Source organism: Dermochelys coriacea, chromosome 9 (assembly GCF_009764565.3).
Source record: "Dermochelys coriacea isolate rDerCor1 chromosome 9, rDerCor1.pri.v4, whole genome shotgun sequence".
Lineage (NCBI taxonomy): Eukaryota > Metazoa > Chordata > Testudines > Dermochelyidae > Dermochelys > Dermochelys coriacea.
In genome coordinates, this window is record NC_050076.1 from 15,828,373 (window position 1) to 15,853,217 (window position 24,845).

At 38.7% G+C, this 24,845-nt stretch overlaps 1 protein-coding gene across 1 annotated transcript in view; it reads right to left on the minus strand.

Moving 5' to 3' along the window:
• FNDC3B (fibronectin type III domain containing 3B) overlaps positions 1-24,845 on the minus strand; it is a 359,968-nt gene that overhangs the window by 250,203 nt on the left and 84,920 nt on the right. The window contains exon 3 of the mRNA XM_038417217.2: positions 21,188-21,263. Coding sequence (XP_038273145.1) covers positions 21,188-21,263 — 76 coding nt within the window. The remainder of the gene's footprint in view (positions 1-21,187; positions 21,264-24,845) is intronic.

Genomic DNA, 24,845 nt, shown 5'->3' on the forward strand with positions numbered 1-24,845 from the left:
CTGCAGGCAAACTACCCAGTGTTTCCTCACCATTTATAAATTCTTACCAAAGACAGGAAGGAAGCTCTAGCCTATGGCACAGAAACAGCCATGCTTGACTAAAACGATTTGAAGTACCTGATGGCCAAGTAATTGTAATTCTAAAACTAATTAGGAATACCAGTAATTGCATATAAATAAAAATGGTCTTTAAAATATCCATTTGATTTAGAATATACCTTTTTCAAGCATTTTGGAAATAGGGCCCAAAGAAATAGATGCAGGGAATTGGAATGCAAAAGTTATTAGTCCTTCCCCACTTCCACCCTGCCTGTAGCTTCTCACTCAGTTCAAAGGTCTTAGTTTGAACAATTGAGAATGACTGGCATTGTGTTTTTGTTCCTTCTCTAGGCACAGCTCCAGTATTTGCAACATAATTCTGCTAGACATTTACAAAATATGTTATGAGATAATATCTTCTGCTGGGAGTAAAATAATATTTTACACTGTTACAGCATATTCACCTATGAAGACATCAGCAGCGGTATAAGTGGTGTCGGGAGCGCACATCATTCTAAACCTTTGATTCCTTGTTTTTATAAGGATTATATGATCTAGGACTGGCCTCATTTCACAGTACCACTTTTATGTTCCAGTGGTTTTGAGATTACAATACAAATGCAAATCAGCTCTCAAAGTAATAAACGGATCTCACAATTTACACAAGAGCTGGCATAACTGGTTATGTTTTGTTGAAAAACACCAATACAACCCTGGTGACCTGCACCACATTCTGTATTACCACACATCACAGCCACATACAGAACCTGTAGTCAAACACACACGTTTAAACTGTAAAGATTACTATCAGAAGCTGCCAACCCACATGCTCATTTACTTTGTATTCGCAAGTTTCCAGATTTTCTGTTAAGTCACGAGAATTCTATTAAACTTTATCACTCACTTTCATGTAACACCTCAAGGCTCAAAAAGACACTAGGTATTAGAATACACTTCTGGCCATTTAAGCCATTTTTAAGGCTGGAAAATATCCTGGCAACACAACAACAGGAAAACAACTTGTCAAAATACAAGCTGGAGAAGGAGGTGAAGTGGTAACCTATTTTCTTTATGCTTGTGCAATTTCTGAAATAGCGTAAATACATAGGCAAGGCAGATGTAGTGACTTCATTTCAATGCCATCTAATAAGCACTTCTGTTATTTTTCTCAGACTATTCTGAATAGCTATTAGAAGAATGAGTGCCAGTGATGATTCTCTAAAGTCTTCACTGCTAAAAAGGTGTGTTTTTTGCCTGAGGGTAACTAACAACAGTTGTCTCCAGGTAAAAACAGAGTTTTACCATTTGGCAGTTTACAAGATAAAATTCAAGTGCCTTCTCTCCACTGTGTTTTTACTTTGGGATGGTTCATATACATTAGTTACCCAGAAGTAAAAAATGCACCTTTTTTGGCGGTGAAGACAAGGCCTAAGGGCTTGTCTATGTGGTCCATTAGTGCGCACCAGTGGGATGCGAATTCTAGTTTGCACCAGCGTGTTGTGTACAAACGGGTCTACGTGGACCCTGCTGGCATACACTAAAAGTTCCCTAGTGTACATTTACTGTACATTAAACTGTACCAAATTCTAGGTGGGATCATTTTCGCTCTCATAATATTTGTTTAACCTCCAGGTGATACTATATCATCATGAGGAACAAATAAAATTTCTCAGAACATAACTATAGAGCATCACCTGGAGGTTACACAAACATTCTGAGAGTGAAAGTGACATGATTCAAACACTCAGAGTGGAAGTGATACAATTGACTTCATCATCACAATCACGTGATGCATCAGAGACTTTTAACATGTGACATGTATTTCTTTTTGATGGTGTGTATAAGTTTAAGTACATTTAAAATCCAGCAAAACAATTTTTCCATCAAGATGTTTTCAAGGCAATTCAATTCATGCAAAAATATGACACTGCCCGGGGGTATCACTGATACAAGTCCTGACTTGTCTCGGGCCTTTAGGGACATTAATACAAAAAGCCCTTACAATGTTGAGTGGCATTGTGCTTCCCCAATCCACAGGTCCTACCTGGGTTCCATGATGAGCTGACAGAAGTTCTTGCATTGCGCCATGATATCTCTGCCACCATTGAACATAGTGATCTCAGCCTTGTCTAAAGTTTGAGGGCAGCCTTAGTTCTCCAGAATTTTCAATGCAAACCCCAGAGTGTCACCAGCATGTTCCTAACAGAAACTTTGGGATAAGCCTTGGCTGTCATTTGGAAGGTCTGGTAAGTTATTCCAAGTGGATGACTCGTGTTAAAAGCACAGAACCTTTATTTTGTATTTGGCTGGGGTAAGATTTTGCCTACAGGAGAAGGAAATGGCTGCCTGAGCCATTTTATATAAAGTAATAAAATAATATTCAATATCATTGTTCCAAAGATAGTCACAATGGAACATATGAAGTTAATAACAGTTTTGAAACTGGCTGAACTTGTTAATATTGCTTTGTGGCAAATATAAAGTTCCACTTCCACAAGAAAGCAGTTCTTAGCATTCTAAAATATAGAAATCATGTCATTACTCCACACAAAAAAATGATCCTCCAGATTGTAACAGTTTCCCACTCCCTGACAGTCGTGTATGGAGCACACATTTGCCAAATACACTTTGAGAAATAGAAAGGTGCCTCCGGACTCCTTGTTGTTTTTGTGGATACAGACTAACACTGATACTAGTCCTTAGAAGGCAGCAAAATCTGGAAAAACAAATGATCACACAGACATAATGCCTTCTCCTCTGGAATGTCTAAACTAAAGATTGGGCTAAATGCAACAAATAGGCTACTGTCCCTATCTATTTATTCCACCCTAACTTGAGGTCTCTGCTTTTGTTAATTTGATGGTTTAGCCAAAACATTAGTGGACAGTAGTGGACCTCTTTACAAATAAGCCAGCAACATATGGCACAGACTGCACAGAGGGGGACCCAAGACAGAGCTGTCATGGACACCAAATTGCTCCTTGCATCTGGATACAATACCCTCGCTTTAGATCAAGCTTCATGTCAATTTGGACTAGACTGGCCTGCACTGGTTTTAGGCCTGAGGATCAGAGAGCACTTCAGATACCAGCACTACAAACCCATTAGATGTTTGCAGTCCATTCATTCAATTATCAATCTGAATAATTCAAGTGGATTTACAAAACCTGGTGTCTGTACCAGATATCAATCAGGTTGTCATCAAGTCAACATACTTAAAGAAAAAAAACAACTGTATTGCGTCTAATTTTTTTCCCCCAGATATAAAATTTCTCCAGAAAACTAGATAAAGCTTTTCCTGTAAACACTAATATTTCTGAATTACAGCAGCTCATACTAGTTACATTAAATATTATACAAAGCTATTATTTTGCAACTCACTGTAGGATTTTTGTTGCCACACACAGAATTTGCATTGCCTATGCAAAGCAAACATTACTGAAATGGTGAAAGGGACAAAGAAGAAATAGCGATAAGGAAACAAGTCATTTATCAGGGAGACGGAAGGTAGGTACTGGAGCTTAATGAAACTGATCAAATCAATTCCTGATCTGGTAGAACTGTTAAAAAATACAACTGGAGCAAGTCTTGCTTTACTGATTTAGGACTGTGGTTGTATTTGTGAACTGTATTAAAAGAATACAAGGACTGTTGGATGTGCTTCAGTTGTTTGCTAAAATGCAGTAGTACTGGCAGAGCTGTCCCTTGGGTTCGGCGAATCGGGGCAACCGCTCCAGGTCCCGTGCTTTGAGGGGGGCCCCACAGGCTGGTGCAATTGGCTGGCACAATCAGTACCGAAAGTGACGGGTCAGTTCCAGGAGTGACAGATGCGTCACTTCTGCCTCAGGCCCTGCACCACCCTAGGGATGGCCCTGAGTACTGGGCAAAGAATGTGGAGTTTGGATTTTAAAATACTGACACCATTTATGGGACTGTAATGGAACAACATTTGGAAGATTATTTACACTTTTAAAGATTGCTATATAACAGTTCTAGTATTCCTGCAGAGCTGGATGTGACATTCCCATAGGGTCACACTGAAAATTCTTTATGAAGAATGTCTACACTGTAAAGAAAAACCCATGGCACCAAGTCAACTGACTTGGGTTCATGGGTCTTGAGTTGTGGGACTAAAATATAGTAGTGTAGATATTCCTGCTAGGGCTGAAACCCAGGCTCTGAAAACTGGTGAGGTGGGAAAGTCTCAGAGCCCAGGCTCTAGCCCAAATCTGAATGTTTACTATTCTTAGCGCTGCAGCCCGAGCCCCACGAGCCTTAGTCAATTGACCTGGGCTCTGAGACACAGCACCATGAGCTTTTTATTGCCATGTAGATATACCCTATGTTGTCCAAACATATAGTTGCCATTTTCAAAGATCTCTGCATTGTGTCTGCACACACCAATTCCACACTTGCTGATCCAATCAGAAATATGTGCTAGCAAGTGAGATAAGTAGGCACACAGGCCCAGGCCCTCAAGGGATTTGAAATCAATGGGAACTAGGCACTTAAATATCTTTGAAGACCTGGGCCGCAAACTCCAATTGCAAATTCTGCACATTGACAAACTCAAGGATCTTTGAAAATACAGTCTATACTGTATATTCTAATACTGCTCTTTAAAAGTAGCTATTCATCTATGGGCTCGAGATTAAGAATCCACTACCGGGGAAATTGATTTGAGATTAAAAAAAATTCTTCAGTTCACCAAAGCAATTCTGTTTGAACTGTTAAATTTAATGAAGTCTTTCTCTGCTTGATTCTGCTATGAAGCAAAATGTCTTGTTTTTAAATACTTGTAAACTCGAATTGTCGGAGTTTGAGTCTTAATTTATTTCTCATCCTGTTGATGATTCATCCTTTGCCCCTCTCCTCCACATTATACTGAAGCTGTTCTGTTCGGCTCCTGTTGTGGGAGGCCACGTCAGCAGGAAACAGTGCTGGTTGCCAGGTCACATTCATGACTGTCTGGAGCAGTCAGCATGCAGCACAGAGTCCATTTCTTTGGTTTTCAAAAGTGAAGAGGGCTCCGAGCCTGGAAAAAGACTAGCCTCTGAATATACGTATCACTATATAAGCCCAGCGTTTCACAGCTACTGTATGTTTAAAGTTTCCATATTTCAAAGTATTCCAAAAATATTTCCAGTTACACAGATTTTTCTCTCTCCCTGGAGTAGGTACTGTACAACATCCAAATTAGGTATTTGGAAAGGACTAATAAAACCAAAGCAAACTTCATAATTTTGTTTATCTGATCTTTTTTAAAGGCTTCTCTCAAGAGGATTGCATCAAATAAAGAGTCGCTGATTTACTATCCTTACATCAAAATTGATTTTTTTTAAAAAAGGACTCAATATACAATATTCAGTAAATTAAACTGATGAGTTTACATGAGAGTTACAAAATATTAATTCCACACATACACACAAAAATCCTTGGGTATTATTTCTCCACTGGAGTTGCAGATTTAAGATGGAAAGGAAGAGCAAACAGTTTATTCTCAGAGCAAATGAAGCATCCTCCTGTTTACTTCTGATTTCTTGTACAGCAACCTACACTTAGGTTTCATTCCAGCACCCTGGCGTGTCTGATTAATGCTTCACTTTTTCACACAAAACTACAGTTTTACTGGCAACACCATGCACACACACTCCGAAGATGTCAGTTCCTTTGTTAAATGATACTTCAAACTAAAAGGCAAAAAAGTATAAAAACGCAGTACTATCCCCACATATCTGGAATAAAATTAGATTAGCAACTAAAGAGAGAAGGATTTAAAGGAAGAAAGTTTCCAATTAATGTACCTTCGGGGCAAATACCATGGGCAAAAAGGGGGAAGTCAAGCAAGACAGGGCCACTTTAAATACTTTTCATGTAAGCATTAAAGGCAGTAAGATTGCTGTCTTGGGGCTATACCTTTCTGAAGGGTACATACGCTAAGAGTAATATCACAATGAGAGGGACATGACTGAAAAAGGAAAACATTTGGGGATTTAAAAATGCCAGAATGCTGAATTTACCAAGAGAATAAAGCAAATAAAGCAGAAAGATGGGTGGCAAGATCTCTGAGGGATGATATTGAGTCTGCAGAGAGAAGAGACATAAATATTTTGGCTAACATAGCGGACACCATTTGGATAGGAGTTAAGAACAATAAAGAGTCACATGATTGTTAGGAGTGACTACTGACCTTCCCTGTAGTTTTTTTCTGGAGAACATTTTTGCAGATGATAAATCCAGGGCAAAAGGTTGGTTAATAGGAGAGATTTTAATTAGCTGAACATTTGCTAATTGCATTAACAAATATGTAACCGTAATACTCTAAGGAAGGTGACATAGTGCAAGCATGCTCTCCCCAGGCTAACTAAGCAACTTACACAGAGTATTCTGGGGCTAAAGCTAGGAAATGAGATGATGCATCCCCCCATTTAGATTTGGGAGGACTCAGTTTTGAGGTGATTTGGGGGGCAGTTGAGGGGCTATAATGTCAAAGTAAACTAAAAAAGCCTGAGAGTCACAAACCAAAATAAAGAGCATACAACTAACCACTATACAGTGTGTTAACCAGAAATATATCATCACAAGTTGGAGACAGGACACCAGCACACCCTCAACACTGACAGTATGATACAAAGAGTAACACTTTCTATTAAACAGCACATTTCAGCCATACGGCTCCCAGCGCAACTTAGTGACTCTCCATATCAGCAAACAGTTAGGAAAAGTGACAAGGCAAAAATCAGAAACAAAAAGCATAGGTGGACCATAGCTTTTCAGGATGAAGACCCCCACACATGAGGCCTTACCCATCACTACCTATCCATGACACACACGCCTCTGGACACCTCCTGCCTGCAATCTCTCCTGACAACTCTTTCACACCTTGTTTCCCCTCCACACTGATTGAGGCTCTGGTGGATCACTCCATCCCCATACATCAGAAAACAAAGTGAGTGAGCTGATGGCAATTTACCTAGTGGGTTGGCAAGTTAGGGAACTTGAGCCTAACCAGCTGTTAGCATTGGATTCAGTTAGGAATTAAATGTGTCATTCTGGCTAGTGAGTTGTAAGGTTTATATGTTGGTGCCTTTTTTGGTCTCAAGGGAGTGCTGGATCCTCTTACCTCTTGGGCTTCAGAGTACCCCACGGTGGAGGAATAACGCAGAAATGTATGATTAAAGATCAATTTAAAGGGAACAAATGTTGGGTGCGTTGGTTGCTTCTGCCTCCTCTGTTTCCTACATATCTCCAATATGCTCGGATCAGTACATTACTTCATAACAAAAAAAAATATGATTTTACACACACACACACACACACACACACACACACACACACACACACACCTGCTTGACACCTGATTTTCATAACTGCTCAACTCCCAGTTGAGCAGGCACCTATATTAAGTGCACAGATTTTCAGAAATACTCAGCACCTTGCAGATCCTATTTCAGAACAATAGATGCTGCAAGACACAGAGAACTTGAAAATCTGACCACTTAGGAGCCTACATGGGAGCTCTTTTGAAAATTTGGCCCAGAATATCCCTTTCTTCAAACTCCTTGCAGATTGTTAACTAACTGACTGCTGCTGAATATTCCAGGTGCATTATGCCCGGGTGCCATGCACCTTCTGTGCTACTGAACATTCCAGGTACATTCCAGCAATCCATTGCCTTTCGTGGAATGTTAATAGACAACGGCCGCACGGCAAGTACAGTGAAGTGCTTACAGGAGTTACATGCCCATGAATTTGATGGAATGCAGGCTAATCAAAGTTATAGTTCTGGCTTTCTAGAAATCTTTTAAAGCAGTATGATTTCAGCACTGATATTTCATCTCACTCAAAGTAAACTATACAGGTGCACAAGTGATCAATCTACTAACCATGTGTGTACCTGCACAGCAATGGAAACACTTTCAGGAAACAGTACAGCTGTACATTCATTCCCAGAGTTCACTCAGAGAGAACTAGCTGTGCCTTAAAACATGCAACAGCTAGTTGGATTAGTATTCTTTTTATTCTGTTTTCCAAAACTCTCCACACATTTGCTCCACCCTACATTTCTGACCCTATATCCATCAATTCCCCTGGCTGCTCCCTCCACTCCTCCAATCTTGATTTCCTCTCAGTCTCCGCCCAGCAACACTCCACAGTTATCAGCCAGTTACTCATTTGCTTGCACGATGTCCTATCTATTTTCAACTATTTCCTTCCCTCAGAGAAACTGAGTCACTTCCTCTCTTCCAATCTCACACACTACAACATTCTGTCACTTTGGACTACAATGGACACTAACGTCTAGGTTCCCAGCTAGGAACACACACTTCTTCCCACATTACTACTTTAACTAGCCTGAAGGAAGAATAAGCAAACACACTACTTGCTCTTTCACTGTTTTCCCAAAGTCAGTTTTCTGTTTACTCTGCTCCAGCTCCACATGTCAAAAATCACATCAAACTGAGAATAAGCCTCTTAGCAACTTTTCCTCTTAATTTACAACATTATACAAATATACTGAAATAACTTTTGAGAAGAAAATTTGCACTAAACTAAGGATGACTTCTAAAAAAAAAGTCATTAATTTGAACCATGATTGGAAGTTTCAGCATGTAACTTGCTTTCCTTTTAGGATACTTGCATTTAGGACCACAAGAAGCTAAACAATGAAGTTTAAATTCACACTCGCTCTTTGTTTCATACGACAAAAAAACCCCAAAGATCCCTTTAGCTCTTTGAAACTTTATTAACTGGAAAAAATACCACTTCAGGGAAACAAGCAAACAGCAGCTTATGAGCATGTGCCCTTTTTCAGTTGTATTTTCATTCAAATCCCATATAAGGCAAGTATTCAGAGTCAATGACAAACTATTGGCAAATACTAGTTATTGTGGTTTCACAACAGATAAGAAATCCGAGATGTTTATAATTTAGCCTTTATGGTTCAAAATGGGAAACCAAAAGAGAGGCAAGTAAGATCTGATCTCACATATGATTGTGACCTTACCATATCATAACATGAATTCGTCTTGCCTGTGAGAACAGAATAAAACATGTTATAAGCATATATATTTTAACCTAAGATTCCACCAGGTTTAAAGTACCGTCTCCCTCACCTGGGTAGTACATTTTTTCTGATTACACAGAAAGTGACAGTCACAAACATGTTTCACACACCACTTTTCAATGGTTTCCCAATTAGCATCTGTGGACAACACTGCCTAAATAAAATATACTCAGCAATTTGAATTCCTCTCTCAAAAATTGCTCTTATTCTTGCTATTACATTTCTCCCTCCCCTTCCCTCCTGCTCTATACTTTTTGTTAAATGTTTTTCCACTTACCTAACTTTTATGTGAAAACCTTTACAACAGCAAATTTTCAGTTTGGCTTATATGTGGCAGAAAATAAGCTTGGGTTTCATTTAGATTGATGGCAATATAAAAATAGGTTTAGCAATAACTATGCTATTTTGTGGTGTGATCACTGGTTAAAAAGTGTTACAATGTCTGTATCAGGGGTTTTGTACATATGTAATCTCAGCATGGAGATGACATGCAAAATTCAAGTTGTGCCAAAATAATCATTTCATCCATATTATTCATACCATAGTGCAGTATGCATGACAACTTGGCATTATTGGCTTCCAGAATGAAAAAGCACTGAACAGATGTTTAACTAGATGGCTCCAACCCCCCAGACTAATCCACAGCCTTGGACTTTTTTAATAGATTAACATGTGAGATTTTCTTATGCAATATCTAAGATTCAGCATGAGATATTAAAAATACTTGACTACAAACATCAACCCGAGATCAGCCACTAGGGATGGGAACATTTGTTTGGATAAAGTCAGAAAACACTCAGAGGTTCATTCAAAGCTCTAACCGAGCTTGAAATGATTTTGTTCTAAGATTCAAAAAGTAGAATTACTTTTTCATAGTCTAGGGTTTGTTTGTTTTTTCCCTTCTTTCTTCTGCTGCTCCTCCTCCTCAATTTCTGGGTTCACAATTAACGGATTTCCCAAACCCTTACCCAAATGCATTTAAGGGTTTTAAAGTAGATTATGAAGAAAATGTACGTTTTATTTTTAAAAAAGAAAATAAAGATGTGAGAGGGTAGGAGATAAAGAAGATTACAAAACCTATTTTGCAAAACAACGATTCCATGAAAAAAATGTAATTAAATGAAAGCAAAATTTGTTTTGTTTTTATTAATTATCTCCTTACAGTGTTAAAACCCAAACAAAAGCATTGAGTTAGTGCACAAGAACAAAAAAGTGAAACTGACCAGTCTACTTTAATTTTACATACTGAGAGATCTATCGCTGCTTTTAGTCACATCAGAATCCAACTGGCCCAGCAGGAGTTTCATGAGGCTTTGTGCTACTTAGGAAGAAGCCCTTTATGAACTGCAACATATGCTCTCTTACACAGACAACCAGATCCTTTAGTTGGTGCAAAGTGCAACTGGATCATAACCCTAACTCTGCATTTCCATACTTTAACATGTTTGTATTTCTTTAATGTTTAGTCTCAATTCTGAATTTCCTGCAGTTAGAACATCTGAATTTGGGATAATTACAACACCTCTGTAATGTACTTTCCCCCACTTCCATTCCATTTTCTTTTATGCTTTGTGTACCATAGAGTTGTTATTTTGATAAGTATTAATCATCATCTGGTGATGTAACTTTTTCTATCATGATTCTTCATTTTATTTGGATGTGTAACAAAGTGGCAGAATTCTCCTGTGGCTCTGTCCTGTTAGCAAGCATTTGAATTCAGGTTAATCAGTGCTAACTTCTGGGTGCAGGTGTGGTCACCAGAATTCACCCTGAATAGAAGGGAAGCAGGAACAGAACACCAGCAGAAAGAAACATGAGAGCACACACTAGGATTTGGGATAAACAGGACAGAGAGAGGTCGTGAAAGAAGGAACTCTTAAGGCATTCAAGTCTACAGACCAGGCATAGATTGGAGTTCATGTGAGATTATTTTGAATTTACCATTGTTTTAATACGGCAGATCTCAGAAAAGGTTACAGAATGGTTTCGGCCATTTGACAGCTCCGGACAGTATTAAGTCAAGGTAGAACATTCCTGATCTGCACATGAATGTACCAGGTAAACTTCCAATTGTAACATCCCTCTTAATGTAAAGTTAATGGACAACATCAGCACAGCAGAACAAACAGCAGTTAAAGTATGAAGTTGACATTTTGTGTAACTTCACCCATAATTCACCATTAGTTCTAAGAGAGACTGAAAAATTCTGCTTTTGCTATGATAAGGCAACACAGAGTTGGTGCACAGTCACTGAATCCCATAAATATCTTGCTACATGTAATATATACCAGGTTTATTTAGATATTCTAAGACAGTACTGGTATTTAAAATGTGGTTTCATTTAAAATATATCTGGGCCCTACATATTAAAAAAGTCTAAATTTTTAGGGAAAAAACACAACAGGCCAAACTCTTACTGGACAAATTTAAAAATTTCAATTACACAGCCACCTCCATGTCATTAACCAGTGACTTACCTCATGTACACACACACACAGACACACACACACACACACACACACAAATAGAACAAGACAAACTGAACATCTTCTATCGGAGCTATATATCTTTAACAATCAGGTGATGAATTCCCATTAAGAAAGGGAAACCTCTCTGAGAAGCAAAACATAACCAAACTTCTCCAAAAATGGCACAAAAGTAAAGTCTGAGACTTTCAAAGGAATATTTATGCTATTCAAACTGTTATAGCAAATGCTCAGAGGGTGCTATAAGCAATTTCTCAAACACCAGAGACATAAATGTATGTCTCCTCTTTTGTTCTTTTAAAAATATTAACAGGCTTATTGAACAATTATACTTTCCAATGTTTTAAGACAGATATTTCAGAGATTTAAATTCCACAAATTTTTTTTCAAATGAATTTTTTCCTTTAATATTTTGAAAATGTCTTTAGATGCATTAATGTTTTTCTGCACTTGCCAGTTTTTATTTGTTTTTATTTATACATTATGATTAAGCTGTACAGTAGGGACAAATGAGATGATACACCCATGTATGATTAAAGATAAGAATCAACAAGTCAAAGGTTTTGCATAAGTATTGCATAAGGAAAGCTATCCCAGAATAGGATATCTGAGCTTAAATAGAGGATTCTAAAATCCTTAGAAAGCAATACAAAAATGTTTTTTATTTAGATAAGTAACTCTCTATAACCAAAATTAGATACAGCTGCTAAATGGACATGTGACTCAATGTAAATAAAAGCGTTCGGATTTCCTGAATGGGAAATGTGGAAGTGGGTCTGTCATAGATTAGTTACATTAAATCAAAGTGCTATTAAAACAGCTCACCCAGTTTAAACTGATTAAGAATGATACAGCATATCATAGGCAGTGCTTCCTAATTTGCACATTGGTTAAATGTGAATGCATTCCATTGACAAACATATCTTAATGCAACCCATTTACAAAGAGATCTTCAGAGAGCATGTGGCAGCTCAGAAAGCAGAAATAAACAGTTTCAACTCCATGTAGAACTATACAGTCATGAATTGACTTGACTGATACCTTTTTATTCCATGCACAACACAGGGCCTTCACCACTGCCATTCATCTTTGGCAGTCTCTTGCTGCAGTTTTAGGTTCTTCCCGTGTCATTTTAATGATTTTCAGTTCTGCTTCTGTTGTGCGCTTCCAAGTTGTCCTTGGTCTACCTCATCGCCTCTTGTCCTAGAGATTCCAGTCCCGTGCCTGTCTTGTTATGTTGTTCTGGTCTTTCCTCCATGCATATTCTAGCTACCTCCATTTTTGTTCCCTGATTTCCTGTCCTATCAGTTTCTGTTTCATCCTCCTTCAAAGCTGTTCATTTTTTATTTTTTCTGGCTATCTGATGTTGGGGATTTGTATCCAGCACCTGTTTATTTTAAAAAATTGAGCTTATATAGTAAGGTCTTGATTTTACAATAGTGTTAAGTATTCAAAGTTTAGTTCCAGGGACAAGATTTCTGTTTCTTCAGCTCGACTTTAGGGTTGTGAAAGTATGTCTTGTTTTCGCTATTCTAGCTGTAATGTCTTCATCTGTTCCACCTGTTTTGCTTATGATGCTGCCAAGATATGAGAAGCGTTGGACCTCTTCTATGTCATTCCCAGAAAGTGTTATTGATATTTCTTGTTGCGTGTTGATTCTCATAGTTTTTCTTTGCTCAGGGTTGATTTTCAGCCCTACTAACTGTGCATAGGTCAGAAGATCATTTGTTTTTGCAGCATATCTTTGTGGGAATGAGAGAGCAAGTTGATGATGTCTGCAAAGTCGAGGTCTTCTCTACCTGCTGTGTGAAAGTCCACTGTATACTCCTTGGTTGTTCTGTGGTCTCGTTACCCAAGCTATTATCAGTAGGAAGGATATGGGTGACATAAGACATCCTTGCCTGACACCAGTAGTTAACCTGAATAGCTTAGTCAGTTCTGTATTATGAATTGGCATGTCATATTTTCATAGAGGCTCTGAATGATATTCACAAATTTCTGGGGGATTGCACAGTGGCATAGCAACTTCCATAAGACTGTTCTGAACACTGTGTCGAAGGCTTTTTGGAAATCTAGGACAATGATGTCTAGTGGTGACTGCCATTCGATTGACCAGCCTATGATGATATATATGGTTACTATGTAGACTACTCACAATTTCTCCTGCCTGAGCCCTTATGGTCTTCTTGTAGCCTTAAATCTATGGCGTTCTTTAGTTTGTCTAGGATAAAGTATGTAAGTATTTAACTATGGAAGGACAGCAACTGAATGCCAGTCTAGTTTTTACACTGACTGAGGTTTCCTTTGCTTGGCAGCTTCACTATAATGCATGGAAAAATGGTCAAAGTGGCTCCAGGAAAGACACACCAATGTAATGGGTAATAACGTCTGCCCTCAAGACTGGGACCATATTCATCTTCAGAACCACAACCTACTTTGTGTTTTCCTGTCATTCGTAATTTAAAACAAACCAAAAAAAGCACATCAAACAATATACAACAGAAGTTTCTTGGTGCTCTCTCAGCTGAGTAGGCTAGTATTTTGTGAATCTGGCACGAAAGGATAATAAACAAGTTTTAAAATGTCTCATTTCAGAAAAGTTCACTGACATTTAATGACAATGCTCTAAGATTTGCCATTTCTCAAAATTTAAATTATAGTTATATAATTATCTTAATGACAAATTCTACCAGGAAATAGGCTCCCTCCATCCCCCCCACCCCACAATATTCTTTGAGGATGGAAAAATAAACAGAAGCTGTGATCAATAATTTTAGAATGCAGCTGGTCAGCACTTTAACAAGGAGGATCAGGCAGTTTAAATACCATAAACCACTATTGTGTTTTAAGCCTCAGTTTCACGCTTTAATCAATAAAACAATACTGCTAAGAAACAAACATTCTTCCTACAATTTAAGATTTGATCATAGTAATGACATGGTTATAGCTAAAATCAGGGACATTTCACATGGTCTTTTATCAAGGCATTGGATTTTACTCTCTAGTGCTATACTTTTAAGAGTTAAGATCTTCCAAAGGAGGGGTCAATATATGTCAATCACACAGTTGGGGCTGCAGCAGTGCCATAAATTGACCTTTTAATTCATGAAGAGAGTGACAGTATGGAAGTGAAAGGGCATGAAATCTTTTAGTACTGATTAACAACTGTTTTCAATTTCAAGTTAGCCCACAGCACAGTCACGGAGCCAAGTGAGGTCAAAAGAAGACAGGTCCGACACTGCCACCAAGTTTCAAAACTGAGGACTAGAAAAGCAAAAGGTAAAGAACAAGGTTCTCAACAAAAATATAATGAATGTTCCAATCCTGTAAAATCTTTCTAATTGGATTACTTATGTGTGTTAGGATTAGTCACAGAAGGAAGGTTTTCCAAGGTTAGGCTTAGAGAAAAAAAGAAAGGCAGAGACAGATGCCCCAGCTTTAAATATGCCTATGGGGTCTCCCACACTGAACACAGATCAAATCACATTTAAAAAGCAAAAACTTTAAACAGACACTTTCCTGGATTTGTAAGTAAAGAGCCAGAAAAAGAAGAAACCGTCATTTAAAAACAGCTCAAACACTACAGCAGTCATTGGCTTGTTGAATTGGTTCTGACACCACTATTGTGCCATTGGTGCAGAGAAGCTTCACATGGCAGGAGACAGGATGGCTCAGACAATACAGATTTAGGTGTAGCTCATTGGTTCAAATCTAGCCAAGTTCAGCTGTCATTAGTATCTGATTATTCCGTGCCTTACTGTAAAAATAAAGCAGTGGACTCAGTGGACCTCTTGGTGAAAATATGTATATGTTACATCAAAAACTAATCATCAGAATGGGCATCCTTGTCAGCAAATTCAGGAGTATCTGCTTCAGACCTGTCTCCTCTCCAAAATAAAATCTCTGATATCTTCTCATGAATGTCTAGTGTCAGCTCAAGATCAGCAGGGCTAAAACAGAACTCTTAATATCCTCTCCCAAGTCCTACCCCCACCTCTTTTCTTGATCAAAGTGGACAACGGCACCATCCTGCCTGTCACTCAGGCCTGCAACCTGAGTGTCATCCTCAGCTATCCCACATCCAGGCTATGTCTAAATCTTCCAGATTCCTTCTGCATAACATCTCTAAAATATAGCCTTTCCTACCCATCCACACAGCTAATTTTCTCATCCAGGCTCTCATCATCTTGCATTCCAATTATGACAACATCCTTTTCTATGGTCATGACAAATGCAAATTTTGCCCTGCTCACATCCACCCAGAATGCTGATGAAAAGATCACTCTGCTAGCCTGTGGCTTTGACCAGGTCACCCCTCTTTGTATCCCTCATTCGCTACTGAAATGTTGACTCCTACCTCCCATCATTCCACTATGCCCATTCCACTATGCCAGCCTCCTTCGCTCACATGTTAAATTTTCAAAAGGACCTTTGTCCTTTCTCCCATGCTGCTGCCACTCACACTCAAGAGGTGCTCCCATAAACATCTGCAAAACTACCTCATTATCCTCCCTCAAATCCCTCCTCTGAACTGATGCTTACAAAAAACTTGATAGGCTGCTGATGTACCACTACCTATCATCCTGATCATACTGTCTCATTGTTTTCATGTACTATGTCTGTCTGTACTCAGCTGTTGTCTCTTCTTTTATACTAAGATTGTAAACTCTTTGGGGCAGGGATCATCTTTTTCTCCCCCCTGTTTGTACAGCGCCTCGCCCAGTGGTCCATAAGTGAGGCTCCTACATACTATGGTAATACCAAGACTACTTCTATGAATACTGATAGTTTAGATTCAAAAGCAGTATAAAGAGCAGCGTATAAAGTTTTGTCATAAAAGGTTTATGTAACAGTATCTGTACACTGCACTACAAAAGGTCCCCCCCCCCGCTCTCCTGCTGGTAATAGCTCACCTTAAGTGATCACTCTTGTTACAGTGTGTATGGAAACACCCATTGTTTCATGTTCTCTATGTATATAAATCTCCCCTCTGTATTTTCCACTGAATGCATCCGATGAAGTGAGCTGTAGCTCACGAAAGCTTATGCTCAAATAAATTTGTTAGTCTCTAAGGTGCCATAAGTACTCCTTTTCTTTTTGCAAATACAGACTAACATGGCTGCTACTCTGAAACCTGACATAAATGTGTGTGTTTCTTTAGCATTTGCAGGGCAAAACTTCCAATTGCAATTTCCAAAACCATACCGTATAAATATAGTAGTGAATTTCTACACGCATTTTAACACAAAATGCTGATAAGTGTTAAGTGGCAACCAAACACTATTAGCACAAATACAATAGCAACAAATTACTGAAAACACTAAGAGGCTCCAATGACATTCATTTTTAATCGGATGTCTATATAACATTTTTAACAAGAAAAATATTAAGTATTATAATGATAAAAAATGGAAAAAATGCAAAGTACCAACCAGTATAAAGTGCTGTGTCCCAAATAAAAGGATTACTCAGCTTTATTAGCCTGTTAATTCTCATGTAGGTCCTCCCCCATCACACAGCATGTTGACCATTAATCTTAACACGTGGTTTTAGATTACTCACACCAAACAAGCTGTAGATACAGTACTTTCACTTGTATTATTAAACTAATTAATCTAAAAAGTGTTTCCATATGAAAAATAAATAAGCACATCTGGAAACAAAACAATAGAAACTGCAGAACAGTGTTCAACTCGACTTTCAAGATCAACAAATAACAGTTTTTAATGATAATTTTTAAAACTGATTTTAAAACGTCACAATCACAACTGGAACTGGCACAATTTGTCCTAATTTTATTTCTTATGAATAAGATAGATTTTCAGTTATGGAAAAAATGATGCAATCGATTGATTCTGACCTACTCAAATTAGAAAAGCAAAGCATTTGGGAGTAAACCCTCCATTGGTGTAGCTCCACTGACTAAAGCATCTGTTCTAATTTACATGAGCTGAGACTCTAGACCCACTTTTTAAGTTCAATTGTGCAAATTCAGTTAGCTCCCAGACCCTTTGCCTTTAGAGATCTGGAGGATCAATACCTAGTTTACGTCACAAGCAAAAGTAGGTTTGGTGGTCCTACTGCACTCTATTCATTCATATAATAAAATATCCCTAGAAGTTGGCACAATTAATTGTATTGGAATCCATACTGTAAATCAGGGTTGAACAGTGCTAGTACAGCTGGTTAGAGAAATTTTCATAATGCTTAGCTCAAATCATTAGGTCCTTACTTCCATGAGCATTAACTTTAAGCGAACAAAAATACCCGGCCTCCAGCTGATTTAATTAACATGGCTCACATATGTATGATTGATAACACTACATTTCCCAGACTACAGAAGCATCACAGGCAGTAATATTTTTACAGGAGTGAACTCTGCCTAATAATTTCTCTCATGTACCCTATTAAACCCAAATGTGCTCTTCTTCAACATCAAGCATGAATATTTTCTTGACAAAACACTTTTATAGTGTCCATTGCAAGGAAAATCCCACTTGACATTTACCTTTAAATTTACATACGACTCTCAAAGAAACATATGGAGTACAAAAGCTGGAGTGTAGGACAGGAACTTGTTTAGAATCTATAATTTCTTTATAGGATCATTCTTCTAAATGCTAAAGCCATAGAGTTGGTTACATGATTTTGTAACAATCCACTTTAACTGATTTAGACACCAAAATGGGTAGTCTGCATTTGGCACATGGAGATAGAGACTGACCCCATTACCTGTACATATGTAGTGACATCAGCAACAGAAGATAGGGAGCCACTGACTTAGAGATGCCAGTGTTCTCCACAAAAAGAGTAGAACATGTAGAGGAAAATCTTGATCCGGCATTGGGAAAGTTATTTGAAAATTGCCTTGTTTCTTCTATAGTCTTTCCTACCCATTATGACCTCACCTGGTCTTTTATGCAGTCAAAAGTGTTCTGTGCAGATTTGAAATCACCACTCTAGTATGGGACTAACTAACACAACTGCCAATATACTGCCATGTTATTTTGGAGATTCTACTGGATGAACAGCATACTGAGAATGCTAACAAACATCATGAAGAAATCAAAACATTTTAAAATGCATATATGTATACACCAAATATTGGTGAAAATGGCTATGAAGTATAATTGTTATGCTAGGTCCCTTAAATGATCTAAACCAGTGGTTCCCAAACTCGTTCCACCGCTTGTGCAGGGAAAGACCCTGGTGGGCTGGACCGGTTTGTTTAGCTGCCGCGTCCGCAGGTTCACCCGATCGCGGCTCCCAGTGGCTGCGGTTCGCTGCTCCAGACCAATGGGAGCTGCTGGAAGCGGCGCGGGCTGAGGGACATACATTTACATCCACTGCTTTAAACCATTTCCCTTTAAACATGGAGGTAAAAATCAATGTGCTTTTGTTAGACAATTCCTATGCCCTAGAGAAAATGTATGTTCTTCTAGTCATATTAGATAGAGTGTCAAGCTGGCTAGAAACCTCAACTTGTTTAGTACTTCATATAAGCTGTTTATAACAGCATGGTTTTCAGAATAGTTAGAGACCTCCCAAAACTACAATAAATATTACCAGACAGGGGAAATAATTTTGTAAAAATGACAATAATCATAAGAAAGTTTTGATCTATTAATTTCAGTGTCTGCATAAATTACTTCATGCACCTCTAAATGAGCAGATGACAAATTGTTTAGAAACAATTTGGCTTCTATAGCATACTGTATAATTTCTGTATTTCACCTCGACTCTTTATCACTGTAGGCCTGGCTAGAAATGAGTAATTGGACATGGGTGAGGCCTCATTTTTTAGGAGACAGGATTAGTGGGTAAATGAATCAGCAGGCTGGAAACAGAAAGTTGGTAAGATAAGGGGGAACACCCAGGGAACCAATTACAATAAACAAGATAACAATGGAGAAGATAGGTCTGGAAAGGAAGATGAGGTAAAGAGTAAGTCATGCATGGCCAATGAGAGATTGGTTCCTACGAAGTGACCAAGCCAATCCCGAAAAGTGTAATGCAGTGTAACGTGTAAACATGTACAAAGGAAGAGGTTCGCTGTGTCACTCTGGATGTGTGGTATATATACACCCCTTATGCCCACTCTCTATGCTTGAATCTGATCAACTCAGCTGTATGCCAAATAAAGAAAACTGAGTGACGAGTCAGGAGCTGAACTGAGTTACTGGGGAACTGAGTGAAAGAGGTCCCAGGGAAACCCCAACAATCACTAGAAACATCTGCATGTAAACAAAATCATTGTTTCTTAGGGCTTGTCCTCACTGGCAATGCTAAGGCGCTGTCGCGGCAGTGCTTTAACATGCCTCGTGTGGTCGCGGCACAGCGCTGTGGGCTCTAAAAAAACCCACCTCCGCAAGGGGCGTAGCTCCCAGCGCTGAGGCACTGTTTACACCGGCACTTTACAGCGTTACAACTTGCTGCGCTCAGGGGGGTGTTTTTTCACACTCCGGAGCGAGACAGTTGCAGTGCTGTTAATTGCCACTGTAGACAAGCCCTCAGACACCCATCCAGTCCTGTTGCTTATTCCCCATCTGATTCATAATTCCATTTCTGACATCAGAACTGGCGGCTGTGGAAACGAAGATGTCACTGACTGAGAATTATGGCCTCAAGTGAGAAATAAGAGAGAAAAGCAAATTCACTCTTATTAAACAAAGATCCTGCTTTCCTGTAAGTATCACTAGTAACATAGAATAAGGAAAGTACTATAAAAAAAGAGGAAACTGATAAATATTTGGCCTACATGTAAATATTTGATGTTATCCAGCAGCAAAACCAAGTAGAAAGTCTTTTGCATTCAAATATTTCTCCCTCATGGGGAAGTCAAGCAAAAATTAATCATTCCAAACGTTTAATCGACACTGCCAGGTTAAAAAAAAATATTTCAGAAAACGGAGAAGTTCCTTACCTGGGTTAGATTTATTACTATCTTAGACGATAAAATATTTTAGTTTTAGTAATCTTACTTTCCTCAACGTGGACCACATATTGGACTAATACATTTCACTTTATTTTGATAGTTAATTTCTACATACTTTTCACTTTCTGCTTCTTACGCACTACTATAAAACAGCAATGTCTGGGCTGCAAATACTCTGAAGGATTATGCATTAGTTAAAAATGTTTCCACCTGAATTTTTATTATTATATTAACATAGATATGTCTATTGATCTTAGGTTTTGCAAAAGATTACTTTAAAAAGTGAAATGCTGAGGAGTCACTTTTTACCTAGTAGCATCCATTAGAATTTGTAAAACTCCATGATTCATACTGAATTAAAACCAGTGTTTCAATAAATTCTACAACATACACGGTAATCCTATACACAGCCTCCCACTCATAGTAGTGCATAGCTTTGTGGCACAGCATTTCACACTCTAGTATGAGTTATAAATCCCTAACTTTTCACAAAATAAAACTAAATAAATCTGTAGACTCACGTGTACTATATTTTACTTTTTTTAAAATTAAACAAAGGTAGATATCAAGAAAAACCCATGACTAACCCACTGAACACATACATTTAGGGATGCTCCATTATCAGAAAGCTATTATTTAGGGAAAAAGAAAATCTCTTACCTTGAATGCACTGAAGTGTTCCATCCTCAGCCCTTATTGTAAAGGTTTCGCCTGGATTAACTTGAACCAAAATGACCTGCCAAAATAAATATATTCATTTCAATCTAATGCTCAGATCTCATCGGGTATATTCATTCCAAACGTTTTCTTACCTAAAGTTATGCACTAGACAAGATGTAAAGAGTAAAGCAGGCTTGATTAGCCACAGCTTTGAGTACTAGCAGAGTCCTGGAATTAGTACAGGATTTGAAGTTTGTCTAAATCACTAAATTTATTCTGAAAATAACATTATTACCCAAAAGGGCTGGAATGTAAAGATGAAAGTTGGAATTTTAGGCCCCAGGCCTGCAAATACTTAAGCAAATGATTGTTTTATTGCACACAAGTAATCCCACTGAAGTCAGTGGGCTGCTAACTTGCTTAGAATTCAGCAGATTTCAGAGTAGCAGCCGTGTTAGTCTGTATTCGCAAAAAGAAAAGGAGTACTTGTGACACCTTAGAGACTAACAAATTTATTAGAGCATAAGCTTTCGTGAGCTACAGCTCACTGCATCCGATGAAGTGAGCTGTAGCTCACGAAAGCTTATGCTCTAATAAATTTGTTAGTCTCTAAGGTGCCACAAGTACTCCTTTTCTTTTTGCGAATTCAGCAGATGTTTCTTTTCAGGATTGGCACCTGAGAGTGGATATTGCAGGACAGACTGAGTGACATATTTTGGGCCATATGCTTTTTCCACAGGAGTAAGAACTGTCTCACTGGATCGGACCTGGGACCCATCCAGCATGATAAGAGATTCTGGCTCTTTGTATTTGTTTTTACTGAAAAGCATCCAGGCATAAATGGGAATGGGTGCAGTAAAGTACATGAGCAAACAATTTACACTATTAAGAATAAACAATAAGCATTTTAGAATGAAAGGCTAGGTCCCACTCCTGGTTTCCCACTGCTCAAGCCACCAGATAATGGGAACGCTACAGGGACTAGAAAAGTATCCTAAGGCGTAATACTCACTGCCCCTTTCTGCTAACTGTACAGAAAAATTGTTTCAGAACGTGCTGCATTTGCCTGTTTTACTCATTTCCAGACATGAATGTGGAAAAAAGGCTATTTTTATAGTGAGACTGTAAAAGAATGTTTACACTACAGGACTTAGTAAGCAGCAATATCCTGATCACAATGTGGGGCTGTCTGTGTTTATTTTAGTCAGCCTCAAATAAGGGTTGTCCCTGATAGCAGAACACTCATTGACTTCAATGGAAGTTCCCTGCAGATCAGACCCTAAATCAATACAATCATTCATAGTACCAGCCTGGTTTTAAACTAATATACAATTTGGAGTCTGTTTACCAACCATTGTGTGGAGTTTTGGTGTGCACAACCTCCACTGATATCAGTAAGACTCACATGGCTAAAACACCAGGTCATGTTTTGACAACTTACCCTTCAGGGTCTCATCTTTAAAGAAATGTTTTATTTGGAATAAGTTGACGTTTTACCACATACTATATATTAAATGTGTTATATACACAATACTTTTTTTCAAATATAATGTCCAGTAGTCTCAGGGTTTGCGGTTATTGTAGTCACGTAAAGAGAGATTCTCATTATTATTGAGCTAGAGTTATTATCTGATATGAAAAATTCACTTCTGGATCCAGATTTTGATCACTCAAAATTTAGGGTTACTTGGATCCAGAGTTTGGCTCAGCCTAGTATGGAAATTGAGATTCTGAATCAGCCCTTAGGTTCTGGGGTGTTTGGTTCCAGCATTTTAGTCTAGGCCTGTCTGCAATATGGATGCTAATTAAAGGATACTGTGTCATGCTTTTTGAAATCTAAGTTAAAGGCATACAATAAAATAATTACTGAATATATGAGATTTCAAATTACAGTAATCCTGCAGAAGCCCACGGTCATGGTTAAATTTTTAACACATAAATTATAAGTCAATTAAAGAAATGACAATATGTGAGCCATTATTTTAGGTTTGCAACAATAGTTGCCTCACAGAACATTAATTAAAGCGGCGTTGAGCCAGTAGACACAGATAGGGTTGACAACATTGTAATTTTTAAAAACCTGACACTCCAGCAAGAGTGCCGGAACTTCCCCTGCCCCACCTCTTCCTCCCGGAGGCCCTGTCCCTTCTCCCACCATCCCACCCCTTCCCTTAAGCCTGTCCCCCATTTGCCTCTCTTCCCCCTTCTCCTCCATCGCTCACTGCTTTTCAGCACTCCCCTACTCTTCCCCTCTGCCCGGGTCAGGAGGGACTTGCCTGTGGAGTTGGGGCTGGGAGCTGCAGTCATCTGGCACCTCCCTTACCCACAGCAACTGGACTTTGGGTGTCCAGTCAGTAGATCTGACCGAACACTATCAGGTCCCCTTTTTGACCAGACTTTCTGGTCGAAAACCGGGCACCTGGCCACCTAGACACAAGCCACAAGAAATGGTTTGGAGGAGATAAAACTAGAGAAACAAAAGCCATTCCACCCATAACCTATGCACAAGCAACACTTAAAGACCATTGCTTTTCTGCCTCTGAATAGAGGTGAATAATTCACAAGAGTGGGTGCTTACTTTATTGCCAAAGAAGTCATGCAGAGCAAATGGATGGGATTGGATCAAGAAAATAGGGACCTACACACAGGAGTGAGGCAAAGCAGCAGGCAAAGGGTCCATCATCAAGACCTTGTTACTCCTTTTATGTATAGGGTTTTTAAACAGTTGTTTCCAGATAAGCTATTTATCTGGCAATATAACATGGTGATGGATAGATTAAGGTGAATCAGGACCTGGATCCACTGAATTCCTTGGGGGGCCCTAGACAGACCCCCCATCTCCTAAAACACACACCCTGAATTAATTAATCTCCCTCTTACCTCCACGTCTTTATCCTTCTCCCCAAGTGAGACAGCCTACACAGACCATACCCACTCCAGCCAGAGGCCGCCTGACCACAATCAGCTGTGCACTGCACTTCGCTTACCTCTCTGCCTCTAACTCCTGTGTCTAGGTCTCTTTGGACTGCAAATCCTGATATTCCACAGGAACATCCATTAATCCATCCCTGACCATGTTCACTTACATTCTGCCATTAATCTTTTAACTCAGCAGAGTTATGTTGGTCCATAGACTTACTAGTGACTATTATTTAAGATGCAGGAGCCTTTGAGACAGTCACTTTTAAAATGTCAATCATCCATCAGTCAAAATGTCCACATTCTAATAATGTGAGTTTTGTTTTTTTGGCAATTAATGCATTTGGAAAATTACTGCTTTTCAATTTAAATTTAAAAATACCGAACAGTTAACATTAAAGCTGTATTCCCAACAGCATTTCTAATCGATGACACAGTTAAATAAAGCAGCAATACCCTTTTCTTAGTGTGCAGGTCCTCAGTCATCCAATAAACTGTGCTACTGAAGTAAAGGAAAGAAAATACCACACCCTCACATTTCCCTTTACTGTTTATGGCAGCTGCTTATGGTCATATTATAGGAAAACATTCAAAACATGCTTCTTTAGCAGCCACACACTTACAAATTCACAAGTGTACAGGAGGCCTTAGGCAATTCAGAATGTGCAGGTGAATAGAACCTATTGATTGCCACCATGCTTCAGTGAGATTAATGACTGGATGAGAAGCTTTTCAGCAT